The sequence below is a fragment of the Mya arenaria genome, chromosome 3 (assembly GCF_026914265.1).
Source record: "Mya arenaria isolate MELC-2E11 chromosome 3, ASM2691426v1".
Classification (NCBI taxonomy): Eukaryota; Metazoa; Mollusca; class Bivalvia; order Myida; family Myidae; genus Mya; species Mya arenaria.
The window spans coordinates 46,773,263-46,795,181 of record NC_069124.1 but is presented as its reverse complement, the minus strand read 5'-3'; the positions used below and the strand labels follow the sequence as shown (position 1 = coordinate 46,795,181).

The 21,919-nt window shown below is 40.3% G+C and overlaps 1 protein-coding gene across 1 annotated transcript; it reads left to right on the top strand.

Annotated features, from left to right (window-relative positions):
- The first annotated feature begins 7,585 nt into the window (after positions 1 to 7,585).
- LOC128228828 (uncharacterized) lies at positions 7,586 to 18,859 on the top strand. Its single transcript, XM_052940338.1, has 6 exons — positions 7,586 to 7,688; positions 7,980 to 8,004; positions 9,276 to 9,401; positions 16,461 to 16,577; positions 16,752 to 16,892; positions 17,935 to 18,859. The coding sequence occupies exons 1-6, from the start codon at positions 7,686 to 7,688 to the stop codon at positions 18,012 to 18,014; spliced, it is 492 nt and encodes a 163-aa protein (XP_052796298.1). The 5' UTR covers positions 7,586 to 7,685; the 3' UTR covers positions 18,015 to 18,859.
- The last annotated feature ends 3,060 nt before the right edge of the window (positions 18,860 to 21,919 follow it).

Genomic DNA, 21,919 nt, shown 5'->3' with positions numbered 1-21,919 from the left:
TATTCGTTTACCAGGTGAAAAAACATTATTACAATTGAACACAATATTTATCTAAATTTGAGTATGTGTCTTTCGTATCTGAATGCTTTGAAGATATACACACCTAAACTGTTTAACAAAATTGCATTTTCAGATTTTAAAAGATCAACAGCTTAAAAAATGCATGGTCTTTCCCCGTAGTAAATCGACACCGTTTCAAACGACAAGTCGCAGTCATCTTCTAACTTCATGCTGTACATAAACGTCTCGTTTGAGGATGGTCGTTATTTAGTTAACTCTACCTTCTAACGTTAACATTCTTTATATATGATTGCAATTCAAAATTGTGATTGTGTTTTCTAATATAATATTCCATTGTTAATAAACGTATCTTCAACACGACACTGTAAATATAAGTAAATGCATGTTCCACACCTTGGGCTATCTAGTTTTTTTTTAAAGTCATTCAAAATTACAAAATACATACCATTTTTTCACAACAAAGTATGTTTGTTTGTTCGTTGTTGTTGTTGTTTTTTTCAATTTTATTTAACACCTTTCCGTACGTAATACTTGTTTGTGTCATATCATTACAATGTAATATTTGAATCAGTTTTTTTACTTATATGTTAATGAAAGAATAGAAAACAAGTCTGTTCTCCGGTCAAGTTCCCGATGTATTAACTCATTTTGCTTAGAGGTTCCAACCTGCGGCCCGAGTTTATTCTTACAAAATGTTGTATGTACTCTTTCTATATTGTTAGCTCGGGAAAGTCCCCAAACGTTACAACCATGATATGTTAGGCTTGACTAGTTTATTAAATAAGTGTAACACATGGTCATTTAATATGTTAACAAAGCTTTGTAGATCTTTTTTACTTTAGAAATTGCTTTATTTGCCTGGCCTGATAATGTTTTCTGACAGTACATAAAAAACTTCAGGCGTGAACACAATACCTAAATTACTCTATTTGATACCACTTCTGTTTTAGGGCCTCTATAAAAATGCAAGTTTTGTCGACCGCTTTTTCTAAATACAACAATTTTAGTCTGATCTTTATTTACAGATAGCATCCATCTATTACAGTTGTTATGTAAAACGCTTAAATTTTATTTCATTTCTTCACTTATTTTTATTTTCGCCACACGTTGTGATATTCATAATATATACAAATGAAAATGATAAATGACAATACTGTACACAATAAGCAGATTAGCGTTTCGCTTTGGCAATGAATACAATTATTCAATGTAGAAAGCATTACGCCGCATACATGTTTAAAAAATATAGCTTAAACAAGTTCCCTTGACGAACACCTGGAACACCTATAAAAACTTAAATCAGGTTTCCAAAAAGTTTAATTTTTGTATTGACACTAGTGTATTTGTCTTTAACTAAATTAAACAATTTTCCTTTAAAATCTAACTTCTATAATCTATACCATATATTATAAGGTATATCCAGATAATCAAAGGCCTTAGAAAATCAACAAATAAACAATACTCTGTTCACTGATAATAAGTACATGGTTTATCAAAGTGTGTTAAACAAATATTGTCAGTAGTTTCGATTTCAGAACGAAAACCTGCTTGTGATTTCAATGTACAGCCCACGGTGGATCTCGTAAATTATTTTCCTGACATACGTAATAAAGTTATTCCACTCAAATTCTTCAAATCTGCTAGAATAAGGTATTAAGTAGCCATCACTCAAAATTTCGGGAAAATGGCCTGAATCTAAAAGCTTTTTGAACAACAATGATGATACGGCTGAAAATGTATCATTGCCATGATGTAAAAACTATTCATGGCTTTTCTGTTATTGCACTGAGACCTAGATTTAATTATTTAATATATTAATTATATTTCTACTGAACTCATCAACAGTGAAGGGTTCTTCTAATTCACTTCATTTTACTATCTTCTAAAAAGATTCAACGAAATAAATCCTTGTCCGCTTGAGAATTTTCATCTTCAGGATTGTTAACTGCTTTAAAGTATTCAGTTAACGTGTTCAAACGAAAATTTTGTTGTGATTTTACACAAATGATTCTTTAAATGAGCGCCAATATACCTTTGCATTTCTTAAACGAGGCCGTAACAAAATATCAGTGTTTAGGCCTTCTCATAATGAAAAAACAGAGATCTTTTTAATAATTGCTTCTGGCTTGCACAATCTCTAATCTGTTGAATTCCGATTATTAATGTTTCTTTACGAAATATGCTGGTGTTATTACAGCAGTGGTCTGGCAATGGTGTCTTCCTTCTGTGAAAAAAAAAACTTATTATGAAAAGACGCACTTTTTTCAATCACTTAGTTTAAAAGAAGACTTATTTCTGTGTCTAAAACACAATTCCAGCGTATAAAGACCAGCTTCAGAGACATAAAGACCCACTACTATTGTAAAAGACTCGCTTTTTGCTCACGTTTGAAGAAGAAGACCCACTGTAGCATACTTTGCATAAAACTCACATTTGCTGCAAAAAAAAACACTACAAACTTACTTATTTCCACAAACCCCCGCATAAAACACACATTTTATCAACAGCAACAATCAAACAACAACAAAAACAATTTAAGTTGGTTTAAGCAAGTTTGATAAAAAGCCCACGTACTTTTTATTTGGGAAGGGGTGGGTGATTTTGATTGCCAGTAGGTAGGGATTGAACAATGTAATTTACTGCTTTCAATCACAGGGGCAAGTTGCGTTGTTTTGACACACCACGCCCCCGTCCGTTTATTTGTTGTTTTTTTATCAATTTTTTTTTATCAAATTTTAGTAAAAATATGATGTGGTAACTGTAACTTGTGAAAATTGACAAAAAAAAATAAAAAAAATAATTTTATTATCTTTGTAGCCGTGAATAATTTCCGGTTGCGCAATGTCCATATCGGCATATGCGTAAAGAAATAAGCAAATATTGTAAATCGTGTGCACGGCTCTGTTGGACGATATTTGACTTCCATTTCACCTGAATCGTGATAGATATATTGTTTCTCTTAAGCACACGTGTTGAATTTATGATGCAATACCGGGATAATGCATTTTAGTCTGGAAAATTTCGGTGAAATTTGCGGGTAGTTGGTTCGTCGAGTAACATGTTTTAGGAAATTCGGGTTTGAAATTGCATTTGTTTTCGTTAAAACTGTACATTTTCTTAAAGATTGACAGTAACTCTACAAGGAAAGTCCAAAAATGTAGAGTTTGGTTAAGATTTGATAAAGTTATGGCCTCTTAAACAGGGTCATGTCGGCAAATACATAGAAATTCAGGGTCAAGTCGTCACCCTTTACAAAGATAATAAAATAAAAAAAAAATAAAAAAAAAAATTTTTTTTGCCCATTTTCACAAGTTACAGTTACCACATCATATTCTTACTAAAATTTTATAAAAAAAAATGATAAAAAAACGGACGGGGGCGTGGTGTGTCAAAACAACGCAACCTGCCCCTGTGCTTTCAATAAGTCTTTTTGTTTCAGTTTCAACAACATATCATTTGGGGTTATAAAATGGACAAACTTGAACCCAGAAACGAGTACCGTTCTATCAGTACATGTAGCAGCAACAGCAATGTAAGCGACATGTCTATTTTAGTTCTTCAAAGTATCCCCCTTGGCATCGCTTTGTGAGCCGTGAACAATGCCTTTGTAAACTCTTCAATATACTGTTTATACGGCACTTTAAATGGCACTGCGCGTTTCAAAATGCCTGTGACACTTCTATGCTCAGGAACAGGGACTAGGATCGACCTACAACATGTTGTTTTCTTTTTTGACGGGTATAATATTCAAGCCATTTTTATGTCTCTTAACAGTCGATGGTCCTTATGTCTGAATTGAGAAAGCAGTGCCGACGCCTTTTCATATATTGAAATTATCGGTGAAATAACCGTAAGAACTACTTTTAAAATAAATTGAAGTGATTACTTCCCTTTGATAAAAAACTTAGTACTTCACTTTTGAACCAGTAAATTATGCCAAAATAATAATTTGATATTAAAAACAGTTTGCATATGTTTTTTTAAAGATAATTTTTTAAATAAACACAACTTACCGTTTATATGTCAACCGCATTATTTTTCAAACGTTTTTGGAGGCTTGATGCTCGAACATTTGCCTTCGTACATTAGACAAAAACAAGTTTTCGACCATAAATTCCATGTTTCTTATATCAGCTATTGAATATTTCTTTTCTTATTCAGGGGCGTATCAAAGATTTGACGTTATAGGGGCGTAACCTTTTCACTTTATTTTGTTCAAAATGTTGGCAGTGGGTGTTGGGGTACTCCCCCATTTTTTTTTTAACAATTTCTAGTTTTATATGTTTTTTATCCTTTATTGAAAAAAGTAAACTTGGACTTGGATTTGACGATCTTGATCCGCTGATTCCGCGGCTAGTGTTACTGTCTGACTTTGTAATACGAACTTAACGAAAGATGCACACAACAATTAACTGATTTACTGAAATACCGCATCAAACGTCAGAACGTGGCAAAATTCATCAACGAAGAGTGTCTTCACGCTAAGTGAAAAATTGCCATTTTTCTAATTTGAATTTTAAGAAAACGAACACTGTTTGTACACCAAACATATGAAAATAAGCAAGAAAATGGTCTAAACAATATATGCATATGAATAAATCTGACAAAAAGTAGCGGGTATCTAAAATAATGGTTGTCAAAAATTACGAAATTCTCACTAAGTTGAAAATATTCACTAAGATGCTTATTGAATACGGCCCCCTGACGAATAAGACTGATATCGGACAGTGAGGTTGATTTTATATCAATGTATCATGAAACAAACTCTAAAACTTGGAAAATTGTTTTTAATTCAATGTTAATCCAAATGTGCTTGTTAATGCTTGTGCTTTGATTTTTTTTAAATGTTTGAACTGAATCACGAAAAAATGATAAACTCTTGTAAAACTATTTCTCCTCAAGCCGGCGTAGCAACGACAGTCTACGTCATCGGTGATCAAAACTGCCCGCGAGGGGCATCCCACGCAGGGCCAGATAGCATAGAGGTATTCCAAAAAGAGGGTTAGTTAGAAAAAAATCAATTCATCTCAGAAAAAAATAAGCATAAAAGAAACATTTTTTTTCATTCCAGTGTTAGATCGTATTTTATTTCACTCGAGAATATAGAAAGAACTTCATTTCCCTCGCGGCTTTGCCACTAAAAGACCAAAAATAATTTTTAATTGTCTTAGTGTTCAGCTCGAAATGCCTCGCGAATGCATGTACATGTTAAAATCATATGGTGTACTCATGATATATGTAAGCTTCTTATGTAGTTATATAAAATATTTATTCTTCTTCACCAGGATGTATGTGAAGTTTCGTAGTATGATGGGAAATTATTTCACAGTGCGATCCAAGATAGCAATATCATATATTAAGTGTACAATAACATAAAATAACGTAGAATTTGGATTTAAAAAGAGAAAATGTATCGCGCAACTCAAAAGATATGTACAACATTCCTGCTGCTTTCGATATCCGAAAAATACTTTTTGGTAAACTTAAAAAAAAATAAACGGTATGAAAACAACGACTGCCTGAAAAACTTTTTGTGTATGTTTTGATTATCATGAAACTGTCGAATAACACCAAAATATTTTCAATTTCTTGCGATACTTTATTAAAATAGTGTCAGCGAATATAAGGTCTTATATGAATACATTACACATCAGTTCAATGAAGGTCCAGATTTTTTTCCTTTTGACTTTAGTTTCAATATTGAATGGAATTGCTCTTTTATTACTTTAACCGATAAACACAGAGCAATCATGGGAATATCGTGTTTCATGTATACAGTTTCAAATCATAGAGCATTGGCATTTACAGTTCAATTACCAAATATGATTCCAGAGGTGTTAAGACTGAAAACGGCCAGCGTTATTCGAGGGGGGGGGGGGATTCAGAGGACCTGGATCACGACACTATTTGAACGCTTACGGTACCAGCGCAATTGGACCGTAACACCATTGGGAATAATTGCGGTACCAATGAAATGGGGCTACGACACTTTATATCTGAGAAATTGGGATACGACATTTTATTGGCAAAGGTTCCGTTATCAGTGAAATTGGGCAACGACACTTAATTGGCAACGTTTCTGCTATCAGTGAAATTGGGCCACAACACTTTATTGGCAACGGGTCCGTTATCAGTGAAATTGGGCAACGACACTTTATTGGCAACGGGTCCGTTATCAGTGATATTGGGCAACGACACTTTATTGGCAACGGGTCCGTTATCAGTGAAATTGGGCAACGACACTTTATTGGCAACGGGTCCGTTATCAGTGATATTGGGCAACGACACTTTATTTCCAACGGGTCCGTTATCAGTGAAATTGGGCAACGACACTTTATTGGCAACTGTTCTGTTATCAGTAAAATTGGGCAAAGACACTTGATTGGCAACGGTTCCGGTATAAGTGAAATTGGGCAACGACACTTGATTGGCAACGGGTCCGTTTTGAGTGGAATTGGGCAACGACACTTCACTGGCAACGGGTCCGGTATCAGTGAAATTTGGCAGCGACACTTTACTGGCTACGGGTCCGGTATCAGTGAAATTGGGCAGCGCCATTTAATTGGCAACTGGTCCGGTATCAATGAAATTGGGCAGCGCCACTTAATTGGCAACGGGTCGGGTATCAGTGAAATTGGGCAGCGCCACTTTATTGGCAACGGGTCCGGTATGAGTGAATTGCGTATGACACTCTATTGGCAATTGGCCCGGTCTAAGCGAAATAGGGAAACTACACTTTAATTGCAACGGGTCCGGTTTCATAAAACTGGGCAATGGCACTCTATTGGCAACGGATCAAATTGGGTATTGCAACTTTGTTGGTAACGGATCCAGTATGAGTGAAATTGGGTTACGCAACTTTATTGGTAAAGGGTCAAGTGTCAGCGAAATTGGGCCGCGTAAGGGATTTAGGTAAACATTCAATTTTGAATTCTTATCGATATATTTTGGATAAAGAAAGTGGCTTTTTTTGTACTTCTGATACAATGTGCCCAGTGCTTTCCCTTGTGTTCCAGACCCGATTACGTCACATCATTCGAAACATCTCGGCTAATATCCAACATAATTGACTGTCTCGAATCTTACCGGAGATGGCCGAGTTGTGAATATTGACGGCACATTGAACGGCTTAAACTAGCACCAAATGGATACCTGCGGAACGGTGCAAACGCCTGAAATCCGATTGAATTCATATATGAAAGTTGTACAAGTCACATTTTCAAAATTTATAATTAACTCAATTAAGATGGGTGACCTACTGGGTCCGTTGTAACCGTTTTGTGGTAAACAATTATGAACTATTTTTTATTGATCAGATGGATTAAATTTGCATGGCTGAAGATTGTCGAAGACAATTAAGTCATGAATATATTTTGATAATATAGACTACAAAAATCTAATCAATGAATTTATGCAGGGTAACCTTGGAGATATATCAACAAATCGAAGTTTCAAGGAACATATTATCTTAGCTCGTAATCATGCCCACGGTAGCTAATTAATACATTGTATAAATCTATTTGCTGAATCAATACCAAGCCACAAAAAACAGGCGGAATCTATATTTTGAATGTACACATAACTGAGTCCTAAACGTGGTCTCAAGTGATTGCACAGTGTCTAGATAACTATTGAGGGATATATTTGGAATTTAGTATTACAAAATGGTAAATATTAAAATATATATGGTTATATTTATTATTTACGTGTTTTTATTATTTTTTTCGGATCTTATTTTTTTATTCCTTGTTTTTTTTTTCATTTCAACTAAATAGATTTATGCCAGGTTACTATATTGTATTTAACTAGTTTATCATTGGTAACCGGCTGTAATTTGATATAAACCTTTGTTAAATAAATGAATGTATTTTGAGATAAAGTAATTAAAAGAAATATGTTTTGAGGATCAATTAGAACCATATCTCGTATAGGCACTTAACAATAATCTAACATTTCAGCAAACGACAGACGAAGAGATAAAGGGTAAGTCTTAATGTATTCACTGTATGGGTATCCCCGAGCCCAAAGCCCGTATAGTTTACGCATTGGTCTCAGTGGTGCCCGCTGGTGAACCTTGCTGATCCGTACGGTACTCCTACGGGTTCTTGCGACCCCGTAGTCAAAAATCATGCAAACCCCCGTAGAACACGGTCGGCCCAGTTGTCTATCCTTAATAGTGATCACCCGTTATGCGCATGATTTAATACAACATCGCTAAAGGAAGGTCACTCAGGCTACGGGTCGGTTCGACTTATTTTGGAGTAAGCATATAAGAAAAGTTGTTTGTTATTTACGTTGTATGTTCATATGATTTAAAGTGATACAGTAGAGATTTGTGCAAAAATCCAAATTAAAATAATGCATTATCGTGTTAAACTTATTTGACTTTAATGATCAAAACAAAAATTGCATATTATTAAGGTACGAATAAAAAATAACTATGTTTTGGCGCTTGTTTTACTGGTGCTATTAATAACACTTATAAGGGCTAATAAAAATCTTTTCTTTTCATCATTAATGTCAAAAAAGACAACCATGATAATGCATTATAATTTTTAGAAAAATAGGCATCAACCTATATTGTGCGCCTTTAAAGTATAAAGCTAGCTTAATGTCTTTCTAACATGGATCAAATTAATGTCTCTAAAAAGTATAAAATATTCAAAACATGAACCACACGACCCGAAACGCAAATATCCTTCTGTGGACATATCGTCTTAAAGGAAAATTGGGTTCAATTATATTCCATATACATTAAATAGATGTCGGAAAAGCAATATATTTATGCCTTTTCTTTAACTCGTATAAATACTTAAAATAACTCTATTTCTAAATCCGCCGATAAAATCAGATTAGAACAAGCCATTTTGAACAATATGTACAATATCGTATTCATGCTATTATATCTATTTAATGCAATTTATCATATGCTTTCTTCAAGTTTACCAGTAATAATTGATATTTCGATAACTGCATTACAACAGTGCACTAACTAGTTCATACCATTTTCATTTTGGTGAGTTTTCCTATCTTAATACAGTCGAAAGTCGCTATATCGAACACTGTTGTCTCGATGTTCCGGTAATGTCGATTTTTATGGAATATTTTGGTGTAGTAATACATGTTTTGTATTATGGTTGTATTGAATGTTCGTTATCTCATTTTTTTCCCCGAGGTCCAAACGACTTCGACATAGCGAGTTTTGACTGTAATCATATTTATGATGTCATTTCCGGCAATGTATCCGATTACAGATGTGTTCACCGAGTATGACCAGAACGGGAACGGAACGCTGGACCGCACGGAACTTCAGAGTGCGCTAAACCTGCTGGGAATTGACTTGACTGACGAGGAACTGACCAACACATACACCATGGACGGTAGGTCATCAGAATTCACGTATTCAGTAGGCCATGAAACACCATACAGCCGATAGGTAACGATACACGATATGGAGGATAGATAATGACAAACGTCATAGACGGTAGGTAATGACACACGACATAGAGGGTAGGTAATGACACACGACATAGAGGGTAGGTAATGACACACGACATAGAGGGTAGGTAATGACACACGACATAGAGGGTAGGTAATGACACACGACATAGAGGGTAGGTGATGACACACGACATAGACGGTAGGTGATGACACACGACATAGGCGGTAGGTGATGACACACGACATAGACGGTAGGTGATGACACGCGACACAGACGGTAGGTGATGACACACGACATAGACGGTAGGTCATGACACACGACATAGAGGGTAGGTAACGATACACGACATAGAGGGTTGGTGATGACACACGACATAGACGGTAGGTGATGACACGCGACATAGACGGTAGGTGATGACACACGACATAGACGGTAGATGATGACACACGACATAGACAGTAGGTGATGACAAACAACATAGAAGGTAGGTGATGACACACGACATAGACGGTAGGTGATGACTCACGACATAGACGGTAGGTGATGACACACGACAAAGACGGTAGGTGATGACACACGACATAGACGGTAGGTGATGACACGCGACATAGACGGTAGGTGATGACACACGACATAGACGGTAGGTTATGACACACGACATAGAGGGTAGGTAACGATACACGACATAGAGGGTTGGTGATGACACACGACATAGACGGTAGGTGATGACACGCGACATAGACGGTAGGTGATGACACGCGACATAAACGGTAGGTGATGACTCGCGACATAGACAGTAGGTGATGACACGCGACATAGACGGTAGGTGATGACACACGACATAGACGGTAGGTGATGACACACGACATAGACGGTAGGTGATGCCACACGACATAGACGGTAGGTGATGACACACGACATAGACGGTAGGTGATGACACGCGACAAAGACGGTAGGTGATGACACACGACATATACGGTAGGTGATGACACACGACATAGACGGCAGGTGATGACACGTGACATAGACGGTAGGTGATGACACACGACATAGACGGTAGGTGATGCCACCCGACATAGACGGTAGGTGATGACTCACGACATAGACGGTAGGTGATGACACGCGACATAGACGGTAGGTGATGACACGCGACATAGACGGTAAGTGATGACACGCGACATAGACGGTAGGTAATGACACACGACATAGACGGTAGGTGATGACACACGACATAGACGGTAGGTGATGACACACGACATAGACGGTAGGTCATGAATCACGACATAGACGGTAGGTGATGCCACCCGACATAGAAGGTAGGTGATGACACACGACATAGACGGTAGGTGATGACACACGACATATACGGTAGGTAACATTACACGACATAGAGGGTAGGTGATGCCACCCGACATAGACGGTAGGTGATGACACACGACATAGACGGTAGGTGATGACACACGACATAGACGGTAGGTGATGACACACGACATAGAAGGAAGGTGATGACCCACGACATAGACGGTAGATGATGACACACGACATAGACGGTAGGTGATGACACGCGACATAGACGGTAGGATGACACGCGACATAGACGGTAGGTGATGACACACGACATAGACGGTAGGTGATGACACACGACATAGACGGTAGGTGATGCCACCCGACATAGCCGGTAGGTGATGACACACGACATAGACGGTAGGTGATGACACACGACATAGACGGTAGGTCATGAATCACGACATAGACGGTAGGTCATGCCACCCGACATAGAAGGTAGGTGATGACACACGACATAGACGGTAGGTGATGACACACGACATATACGGTAGGTAACATTACACGACATAGACGGTAGGTGATGACTCACGACATAGACGGTAGGTGATGACACACGACATAGACGGTAGGTGATGACACACGACATAGACGGTAGGTGATGACCCACGACATAGACGGTAGATGATGACACACGACATAGACGGTAGGTGATGACACGCGACATAGACGGTAGGTGATGACACACGACATAGACGGTAGGTGATGCCACCCGACATAGACGGTAGGTGATGACTCACGACATAGACGGTAGGTGATGTCACGCGACATAGACGGTAGATGATGACACGCGACATAGACGGTAGGTGATGACACACGACATAGAAGGTAGGTGATGTCACACGACATAGACGGTAGGTGATGACACACGACATAGACGAAAGGTCATGAATCACGACATAGACGGTAGGTGATGACACACGACATAGACGGTAGGTGATGACACACGACATAGAAGGTAGGTGATGACTCCCGACATAGAAGGTCGGTGATGACACACGACATAGAAGGTAGGTGATGACTCACGACATAGAAGGTAGGTGATGACACACGACATAGAAGGTAGGTGATGACACACGACATGGAAGGTAGGTGATGACTCACGACATAGAAGGTAGGTGATGACACACGACATAGACGGTAGGTGATGACACACGACATAGAAGGTAGGTGATGACACACGACATAGAAGGTAGGTGATGACACACGACATAGACGGTAGGTGATGACACACGACATAGACGGTAGGTCATGAATCACGACATAGACGGTAGGTGATGACACGCGACATAGACGGTAGGTGATGACACACGACATAGACGGTAGGTCATGAATCACGACATAGACGGTAGGTGATGACACTAGACATAGACAGTAGGTGATTCCACCAGACATAGACGGTAGGTGATTCCACCAGACATAGACAGTAGGTGATGCCACCAGACATAGACGGTAGGTGATTCCACCAGAAATAGACGGTAGGTGATTCCACCAGACATAGACGGTAGGTGATGCCACCCGACATAGACAGTAGGTGATTCCACCAGACATAGACGGTAGGTGATTCCACCAGACATAGACGGTAGGTGATGCCACCCGACATAGACGGTAGGTGATGACACACGACATAGACGGTAGGTCATGAATCACGACATAGACGGTAGGTGATGACACGCGACATAGACGGTAGATGATTACACACGACATAGACAGTAGGTGATGCCACCAGACATAGACAGTAGGTTAAGCCAACAGACATAGACGGTAGGTGATTCCACCAGACATAGACGGTAGGTGATTCCACCAGACATAGACGGTAGGTGATGCCACCCGACATAGACAGTAGGTGATGCCACCCGACATAGACAGTAGGTGATGCCACACGACAAAGACGGTAGGTGATGCCACCCGACATAGCCGGTAGGTGATGACACACGACATAGACGGTAGGTGATGACACACGACATCGACGGTAGGTGATGACACACGACATAGACGGTAGGTGATGACACACGACATATGTGGTAGGTAACGATACACGACATAGAGGGTAGGTGATGCCACACGACAAAGACGGTAGGTAGTGATACACGACATAGACGGTAGGTGATGACAACCGACATAGACGGTAAGTGATGACACACGACAAAGACGGTTGGTGATGACAACCGACATAGACGGTAGGTGATGACACACGACATAGACGGTAGGTCATGATGCACCACATCGACAGTAGGTCATGATGCAGCACATCGACAGGTAGGTCATGATGCACCATATCGACAGTAGGTCATGATGCACCACATCGACAGTAGGTCATGATACATTACATCGACGGTAGGTCATGATTCACCACATCGACGGTAGGTCATGATGCACCACATCGACAGTAGGTCATGATACATTACATCGACGGTAAATCACGATACACCACATCGACAGTAGGTCATGATGCACCACATCGACGGTAGGTCATGATACATTACATCGACAGTAGATCACGATACACCACATCGACAGTAGGTCATGATACATTACATCGACGGTAGATCACGATACACCACATCGACGGTAGGTCATGATACATTACATCGACGGTAGAATACGATACACCACATCGACAGTAGGTCATGATGCACCACATCGACAGTAGGTCATGATACATTACATCGACGGTAAATCACGATACACCACATCGACGGTAGGTCATGATACATTACATCGACGGTAGATCACGATACACCACATCGACGGTAGGTCATGATACATTACATCGACGGTAGATCACGATACACCACATCGACAGTAGGTCATGATACATTACATCGACGGTAGATCACGATACACCACATCGACAGTAGGTCATGATACATTACATCGACGGTAGATCACGATACACCACATCGACGGTAGGTCATGATACATTACATCGACGGTAGAATACGATACACCACATCGACAGTAGGTCATGATGCACCACATCGACAGTAGGTCATGATACATTACATCGACGGTAAATCACGATACACCACATCGACGGTAGGTCATGATACATTACATCGACGGTAGATCACGATACACCACATCGACGGTAGGTCATGATACATTACATCGACGGTAGATCACGATACACCACATCGACAGTAGGTCATGATACATTACATCGACGGTAGATCACGATACACCACATCGACAGTAGGTCATGATGCATTACATCGACGGTAGATCACGATACACCACATCGACGGTAGGTCATGATACATTACATCGACGGTAGATCACGATACACCACATCGACAGAAGGTCATGATACATTACATCGACGGTAGATCACGATACACCACATCGACAGAAGGTCATGATACATTACATCGACAGTAGATCACGATACACCACATCGACAGTAGGTCATGATGCATTACATCGACGGTAGATCACGATACACCACATCGACAGTAGGTCATGATGCATTACATCGACGGTAGATCACGATACACCACATCGACGGTAGGTCATGATACATTACATCGACGGTAGATCACGATACACCATATCGACAGTAGGTCATGATGCACCACATCGACGGTAGGTCATGATACATTACATCGACGGTAGATCACGATACACCACATCGACAGTAGGTCATGATGCACCACATCGACAATAGGTCATGATACATTACATCGACGGTAAATCACGATACACCACATCGACAGTAGGTCATGATGCACCACATCGACAGTAGGTCATGATACATTACATCGACGGTAGATCACGATACACCACATCGACAGTAGGTCATGATGCACCACACCGACGGTAGATCACGATACACCACACCGACAGTAGGTCATGATTCACCACATCAACAATTGGTCATTATGCACCACATCGACAGTTTGTCACGATACACCAAATCGACGGTAGGTCATGATTCACCAAACCAAAAATAGATCACGATACACCACATCGACAGTTGGTCACGATACACCACATCGACGGTAGGTCATGATTTACCACATCGACAATAGGTCATTATGCACCACATCGACAGTAGGTCATGATGCACCACATCGACAGTAGGTCATTATGCACCACACCGACAGTAGGTCATGATTTACCACATCGACAGTAGGTCATTATGCACCACATCGACAGTAGGTCATGATACACCACATCGACAGTAGGTCATGATGCACCACATCGACAGTAGGTCATGATACACCACATCGACAGTAGGTCATGATGCACCACATCGACAGTAGGTCATTATGCACCACACCGACAGTAGGTCATGATACACCACATCGACAGTAGGTCACGATACACCACACCGACAGTAGGTCATTATGCACCACATCGACAGTAGGTCATGATGCACCACATCGACAGTAGGTCATTATGCACCACACCGACAGTAGGTCATGATTTACCACATCGACAGTAGGTCATTATGCACCACATCGACAGTAGGTCATGATGCACCACATCGACAGTAGGTCATGACGCACCACACCGACGGTAGGTCATGATTTACCACATCGACAGTAGGTCATTATGCACCACATCGACAGTAGGTCATGATACACCACATCGACAGTAGGTCATTATGCACCACATCGACAGTAGGTCATGATGCACCACATCGAGAGTAGGTCATGATACACCACATCGACAGTAGGTCATGATACACCACATCGACAGTAGGTCATGATTTACCACATCGACAGTAGGTCATTATGCACCACATCGACAGTAGGTCATTATGCACCACATCGACAGTTGGTCACGATACACCACATCGACAGTAGGTCATTATGCACCACATCGACAGTAGGTCATGATACACCACATCGACAGTAGGTCACGATACACCACACCGACAGTAGGTCATTATGCACCACATCGACAGTAGGTCATGATGCACCACATCGACAGTTGGTCACTATACACCACATCGACAGTAGGTCATGATGCACCACATCGACAGTAGGTCATGATGCACCACATCGACAGTAGGTCATGATGCACCACATCGACAGTAGGCCATTATGCACCACATCAATAGTAGGTCATGATGCACCACATCGACAGTTTGGTCACGATTCACCACATCGACAGTAGGTCATGATGCACCACATCGACAGTTGGTCACGGTACACCACATCGACGGTAGGTCATGATTCACCACATCGACGGTAGATCACGATACACCACACCGACGGTATATCACGATTCACCACATTCACGGTAGGGCATGATTCACCACACGATACACGAGGTCAATCGTACATGGTGATAGGTTACAGTTCGCGAAATCTACAATGGGTGACTCAGCTGACCAGGTTATCACTAAAATATAACGCCCTGTCATTAAATTAGCATGTAAACATCTATCATGTTAATAATCCAGACCTGATGTGATTATAGAAAATGAATAACTGCCTCTGTCTTGTTCATTTTTATAAACAAATCGTATAATACTATATTTTAACATAAAGTATGCTGAGCATCCACACCTTTATTAAGTGGCCACCTGCCTTAAGCAGCCAGTGTGGCCGTATCCCATTGATGGCTGCCTATCACAGGCTCGATTGTATTTGGATAAGTAAATGATGATTTTGTAAATCATGTTGGGTTTTTTTTTGCTCAGATGATCCAGACACTTTGACCCTGGAAGAGTTCACGAAGCTGGTTCGGGAGAGAATCGGACCAATAGACTTCAAACAGAGGACGAAGGAGTGCCTCGGAGAATTCGCTGAGAGTGACGGTTGGTCTTTAATTCCTCTTTAATACTTATCCCCTTTGTTTTTGTCATTATATTTTATACTAAGTGTGTTCGTTAGTGATCCAGTAACGTAAATAATTTCATCTGATCTACCGTGCGTTTCTCTTTAAAGCTTCGTACTTACATTCTCACCAGCAATTTATCAATTATCCACAGATTCGGGAAAACTCAAGTTGGATCGTAAACAAATGATGCTGATTCTGACACAAAGAGGGAGCCAGCCGCTGGATGTTGAGCAGGCGCAGGAGTTCATAGATATGTTTGACAAGAACAACGATGGGGTATTGGACGTTGAAGGTCAGTACATGAATTTGCATAAGAGATTGCCCATTGTCCATATGATCATGCATTAGGGAATTGTTAATCCTCACGCTATTTATAGACGACGGGGTATTGGACGTTGAAGGTAAAAACATACATTTGAATTAGAGATTGCCCATTGTCCATGTGATCATGCATTAGGTAATTGTTAATTCCTCACGCTATTTATAGACGACAGGGTATTTGACGTTGAAGGTGAAAACATACATTTGAATTAGAGATAGCCCATTGCCCATTGCCCATATAATCATGCATTAGGTAACTGTTGATTCCTCACGCTATTTATAGATCACAGTATATGACAATACAAGCCAACCAACTCCGTTCTCGTACACCAGAGCGATGATTTTACATTATCAATCCTCTGGCCCCAATTTCTCGAAACTTCTTAAGCTTAACCGGCTTAAGTCGCCTATTTCAATTAGCCAAAATACATACTGAAAATGGATTTTGATAAATGAGAAATGGTTTATTCTGATAATCATACAGATTATTCCTACATAATTTCTAAAAATTCTTGAAGAAGTAAATATAACACATTTTATAGAACAAAATAGTGAGATTAGCTTAATCCTGTTATAAGGGACTTACGAAGTTTCGAGAAATAGGGGCCAGATGAATGAGAATGGCCAACTCAGGCAGCAGTTTCAACTCTACCAACCTTACAATACTTCATGTACATCTTTTTAATAAATAGTTTAATAGAACTATATGTTGTCGTTAAAAATAACATAACAACCGGAGCAATATAATTATGTCGTTGCTGTTTTGTTGCAAGAATATATTATGTAAACACTAGCGGATCCGGGGAGGGGGGGGGGGTAAGTTTACTTTTATTCCAATATAGGAGAAGAAGAGTAAAGAAATACGCCCAAAATGTACCATTTCGGACTCGAAATCGTTAAAATGTTCCCTCTAAAATCAAAACCTGTACGCCCCCGGTAAACATATCATTAGAACGGAAAACGAAATGGTATTTTAGTATATAATATTGATATCTCTACTGCTCATGTTCCAGAACTAGCTGAGGCGATGTACCCGACAGAACATGGCGAGCCCGAACAGCAGTCATTCACCGAGGGGCAAGCTGCCGAGTAGCGGCCAAAGTATTGGACAATGAATGACTGTCATCATTCTTTTGATTATATTCGTATACTGGGTGTAAGACTTTGTTATTGGTCACAGACGTATATGATATGTTCTTTGGAAGGACATTCTTTCATATCGTTTGCAAATACTAATGCAAACTATACTTATTAAATTTGTCACGATTTCCAAACAAAAAGTCGCATCGAGGCTGAACACATGTGATGGGTGTTGATACCTTTCTCTCCGACTACGCACGTTTTTATAGTTGAATTGAAGGATATTTTCATAAAATGCGTAATGCACCAGTCAATTGTAACCACGGCCATCCCAGGTCCGGTGAATAGCGGGGACTTTGACTTTCGGTCCAGCCAACCCCAGCTAAAATCCCTGTCCTGCGGGGATGAACTGATGGTTAAATCCCCGCCAAATGCCCCCGCACCCAAGGGACCTTAGGTTTGGCCCAATCCCCTCTTATACTTTGCGCGAAGACAAAACCACTGCATTTACCCGGCACTGCGGGGCCACCTGAAAGGCAAAAACACGGCCCATTTCCCCGGCTATCCCCGGTATACCCCCGGACCTGGGAAGCCGTGGTTACAATTGACTGGTGCATAACACGTTATATTCAAGTTCCGTGTTACTGATCTGAACAATTTATCACGTGACTGTTACATAATTCATCTAATTACAAATGTTATTTTATTTATCGTGACTTTGTTTAAAATACCATCTTTTTATTTATTGTAATTAGGTTTCAAGTTATCGTCTGTATATTTTAAATGAAAATAGAAGGAATAAAGCTCAGGACTTCGCCACGACCTCGACCAATCTAATCAGCAGTTCTCGAGTTATCATATGTTGTGGTTGTGATAATAACCAACAAAATATTCTATTTGAGTTTATAAAGGTCTGACTGTGCCAATATGGCTGCATCATGGATTGACACCGTCACATTTCCCATGTGACTTGAACAAAATATTTGTTGCCAAAGCGGGAATTAACCTCGATCGGTTGGTGGGGTATGCGTCGAACAAATCATTTGGAAGCAAAAAGTGCTGTGGAAACCACGATAAATGAAATCTGGATGATAACCCGACGCCAAAATTTTGCAAACAATAAAAGGCTTCCATTTTAACAACCGTCCGCTGGTCTTCGTCTAGGCATCACCTGATTTATGTCATTCTGTTAAAAACACAGGAATTTGACCGTTCCTGGACATCGATTTTCTACTAAGTTTACATAAATGTTCAAAAAGGACCAACATAATTTTTAAATTCTTCTTTTCGAAAAGGGCATTCGAAAGAGTAAACAATTCTGCATCGAAAGCTGCTGGAAGCTAAGCCGGGATCGGATGTCGAAAACAAACTTGAAATAGCAAAACAAATTTAAGTTCCTTTTTATTTCAATGTAACTTTGGGTGATCGACAAAACCCTTAAAAAAATGTAAAAATCATAGAATTAAAACAAGAACATCATCTTAAAAGGCAACGGATATCCTAATATTATGTAAGAAGTAATTTGATCTGTTTAATGACTAATTCGTGAGAACTGTTTAAACATTTCCCCTATATAACTCTATAGGCACTTTCGCTACACTGGATTTCTCCATATTTGGCAATGCCCAGGAAATGCCATGCCCTCTTTGCGGTGTGCACGCGCCGGCATATCGAAGAGCTCCAACTGAATAATTCCGTCCTGTTCATACACACAATTAATGGTAAATTCATTCACGACGTGCTTGTCGCTAGAGCAGGTAAAGGCAGGACTTTATAGCATTGGTGTCAACATCATCATCGTCGTCGTCGTAGTCTTAAGTGATTGCCCCACTCCGCACGGAGTATACTTACAATATCCAATTGCTACTGCATGAACTCGTACATATAACGTTGGTTTTGGGTAGAATAACACTATTTTTTGGAGCCAACCATGTCGAGAAGTATGAAACTTTAAGATTTAATCGAAGAATTGTTTTATTCATTTATTTTAACAAGGGTAGGTGCAAGAAAACCTCAGATTATCCCTGATTCCATATTATATATTTGGTTCCTCCACAACGTCGCAATTTCCTCAATCATTCGGGGGGAACATGACATGTCATGAGTAAAGTTTCACGAGCTTGAAGGGTAAAGATACGATTCTATGTAGGAGGCAATCATCAGCAAAGAGTTTTGGTGGTGTGTTAGCTTCTTTATACTTACACTCGGGCATTGCCCATTCGGCGAGTGCTCCGTTAAGATTGTTAGTCATTTTAGGTTGTTGGAGCATAGTGCACAGACAGAATGTTACCCTGGTTAGAGCTACCCTGGTTCTTTAACGTGCACCAGTGTATAGCACTGTCACACGGAACCCCCATTTAACGTCCCTCCCGGAAGACGATTAGTATTTTTAGTGATGCGACGGGGAATCAAACCAGCGACCCCTGGATTGATAGTCAAGTGTGTTGCCACTAGACCACGGATCCACCACCAGCGAAGAGTGGAGCTGTAGGTTGCGTTTTATAAGTTGGATCGTTGGTGTAGACAGGAATGACAAGAGGGCCAATGACACTGCCCTGAGTGACGCCGGTGGTGACAGGTGAGGTAGCTGAGAAGGAGCCCTGAAGGACGACTCGTTGAGTATGTGAATATAGATACATTGTAGTTTCAATCAATAAGCGAGTAGTACCTCTAATCCCATTGTGATCCAGCTTCCTAAGGAGACGAAAAAGTGAAAAGTTATCGAACGCTTTGGAGAAGTCTAGTAGGACAGCATCGATTTGATGATTTGTGTCAATACATTTAGCTGGATCGTTGATGGTTACTAAGAGCTGTGTGTCGCAGGGAAGCTTTCTCTTGAAGCCATGTTGGAAAGCCGAGAAGACGTTTTGTCGAAGAGATGGTAGGAGATGAGCGATCCAGGTGAGACGAAGGCGGTTTCCAGTCAAGGGGGATTTGGCCTTGGTAAAGTGATAGCTTGGAAAAGCTTGGTTAGGCCTGGATACAACCCTGCTGAGTCACATTTAAGGAGTCTGGTGAGGCTCGTGTCTGGGCCTTGTGTGGTTTAAATAAGGCTGCAAACATGTTTTTGAATGGCGTTGGTCATGTGTGCGACTTGGTGGCAGAGTAGGACGGCGAGCCGTTTCTCACCTCTTTGGTAAAATCAGAGGTAAGGTGGTCGTTAAGTATTTCGACTTTCTGATCTCACTATATTCCAGCTCGTCTCTCTTTGGTGAAGACACTTCGAATCCATTTTTATTCCCGGACCAGACGTTTGGGTTCAGGTGGTCTGTTTAAACACACTTGATGCATAGGCATCGTTGATGAACCTGCATAGGCGCTGGACTTCCATTTAATCACGGCGTACCGGATCTACCGTCGCTATAACCTGGTGACTCGCCGGGCGTCCCGGTTAATTTATGACTGGTATGACTTTTGTGCGCTCGGACGATATCATTGTATCAGTGACCTATAAACCATGGTTTATAGGTCCATGATTGTATATTGTATATCATTATTATAGTATAAATTCTGCCCCCGGTTTTTTTTTCGACTTAGAAATTCTGGTTAACGGTTTAGTTGCTATTTGTTGGGAAAACTTCAGCGCCATAGATTTTTTAGAATTTCACAGCCACATAGCAGAATCGATGTTGGTAGAATCGAGCATGTTCTTTGATTTTGAAACGCATAGAATTGCTGTTTAAATCGACAGTGGCGTGTCTATTAGTAGACTATGTTGGCCGGGGCTTCGGTCTACACTTTTTCTGAAAAATAAAAGTGCAAGATAAATAAATTTACTGTTGTAATGTAAATTGTAAGTTGGTGTAATTGTAAATATATATATATATACAACACGCTCCATTTGCAAATTACGCTTTCAAAATTTTCCGGGAGGCCATGCGCACGGACGCCCCTACTTTTGAACATGCCCATCAAATT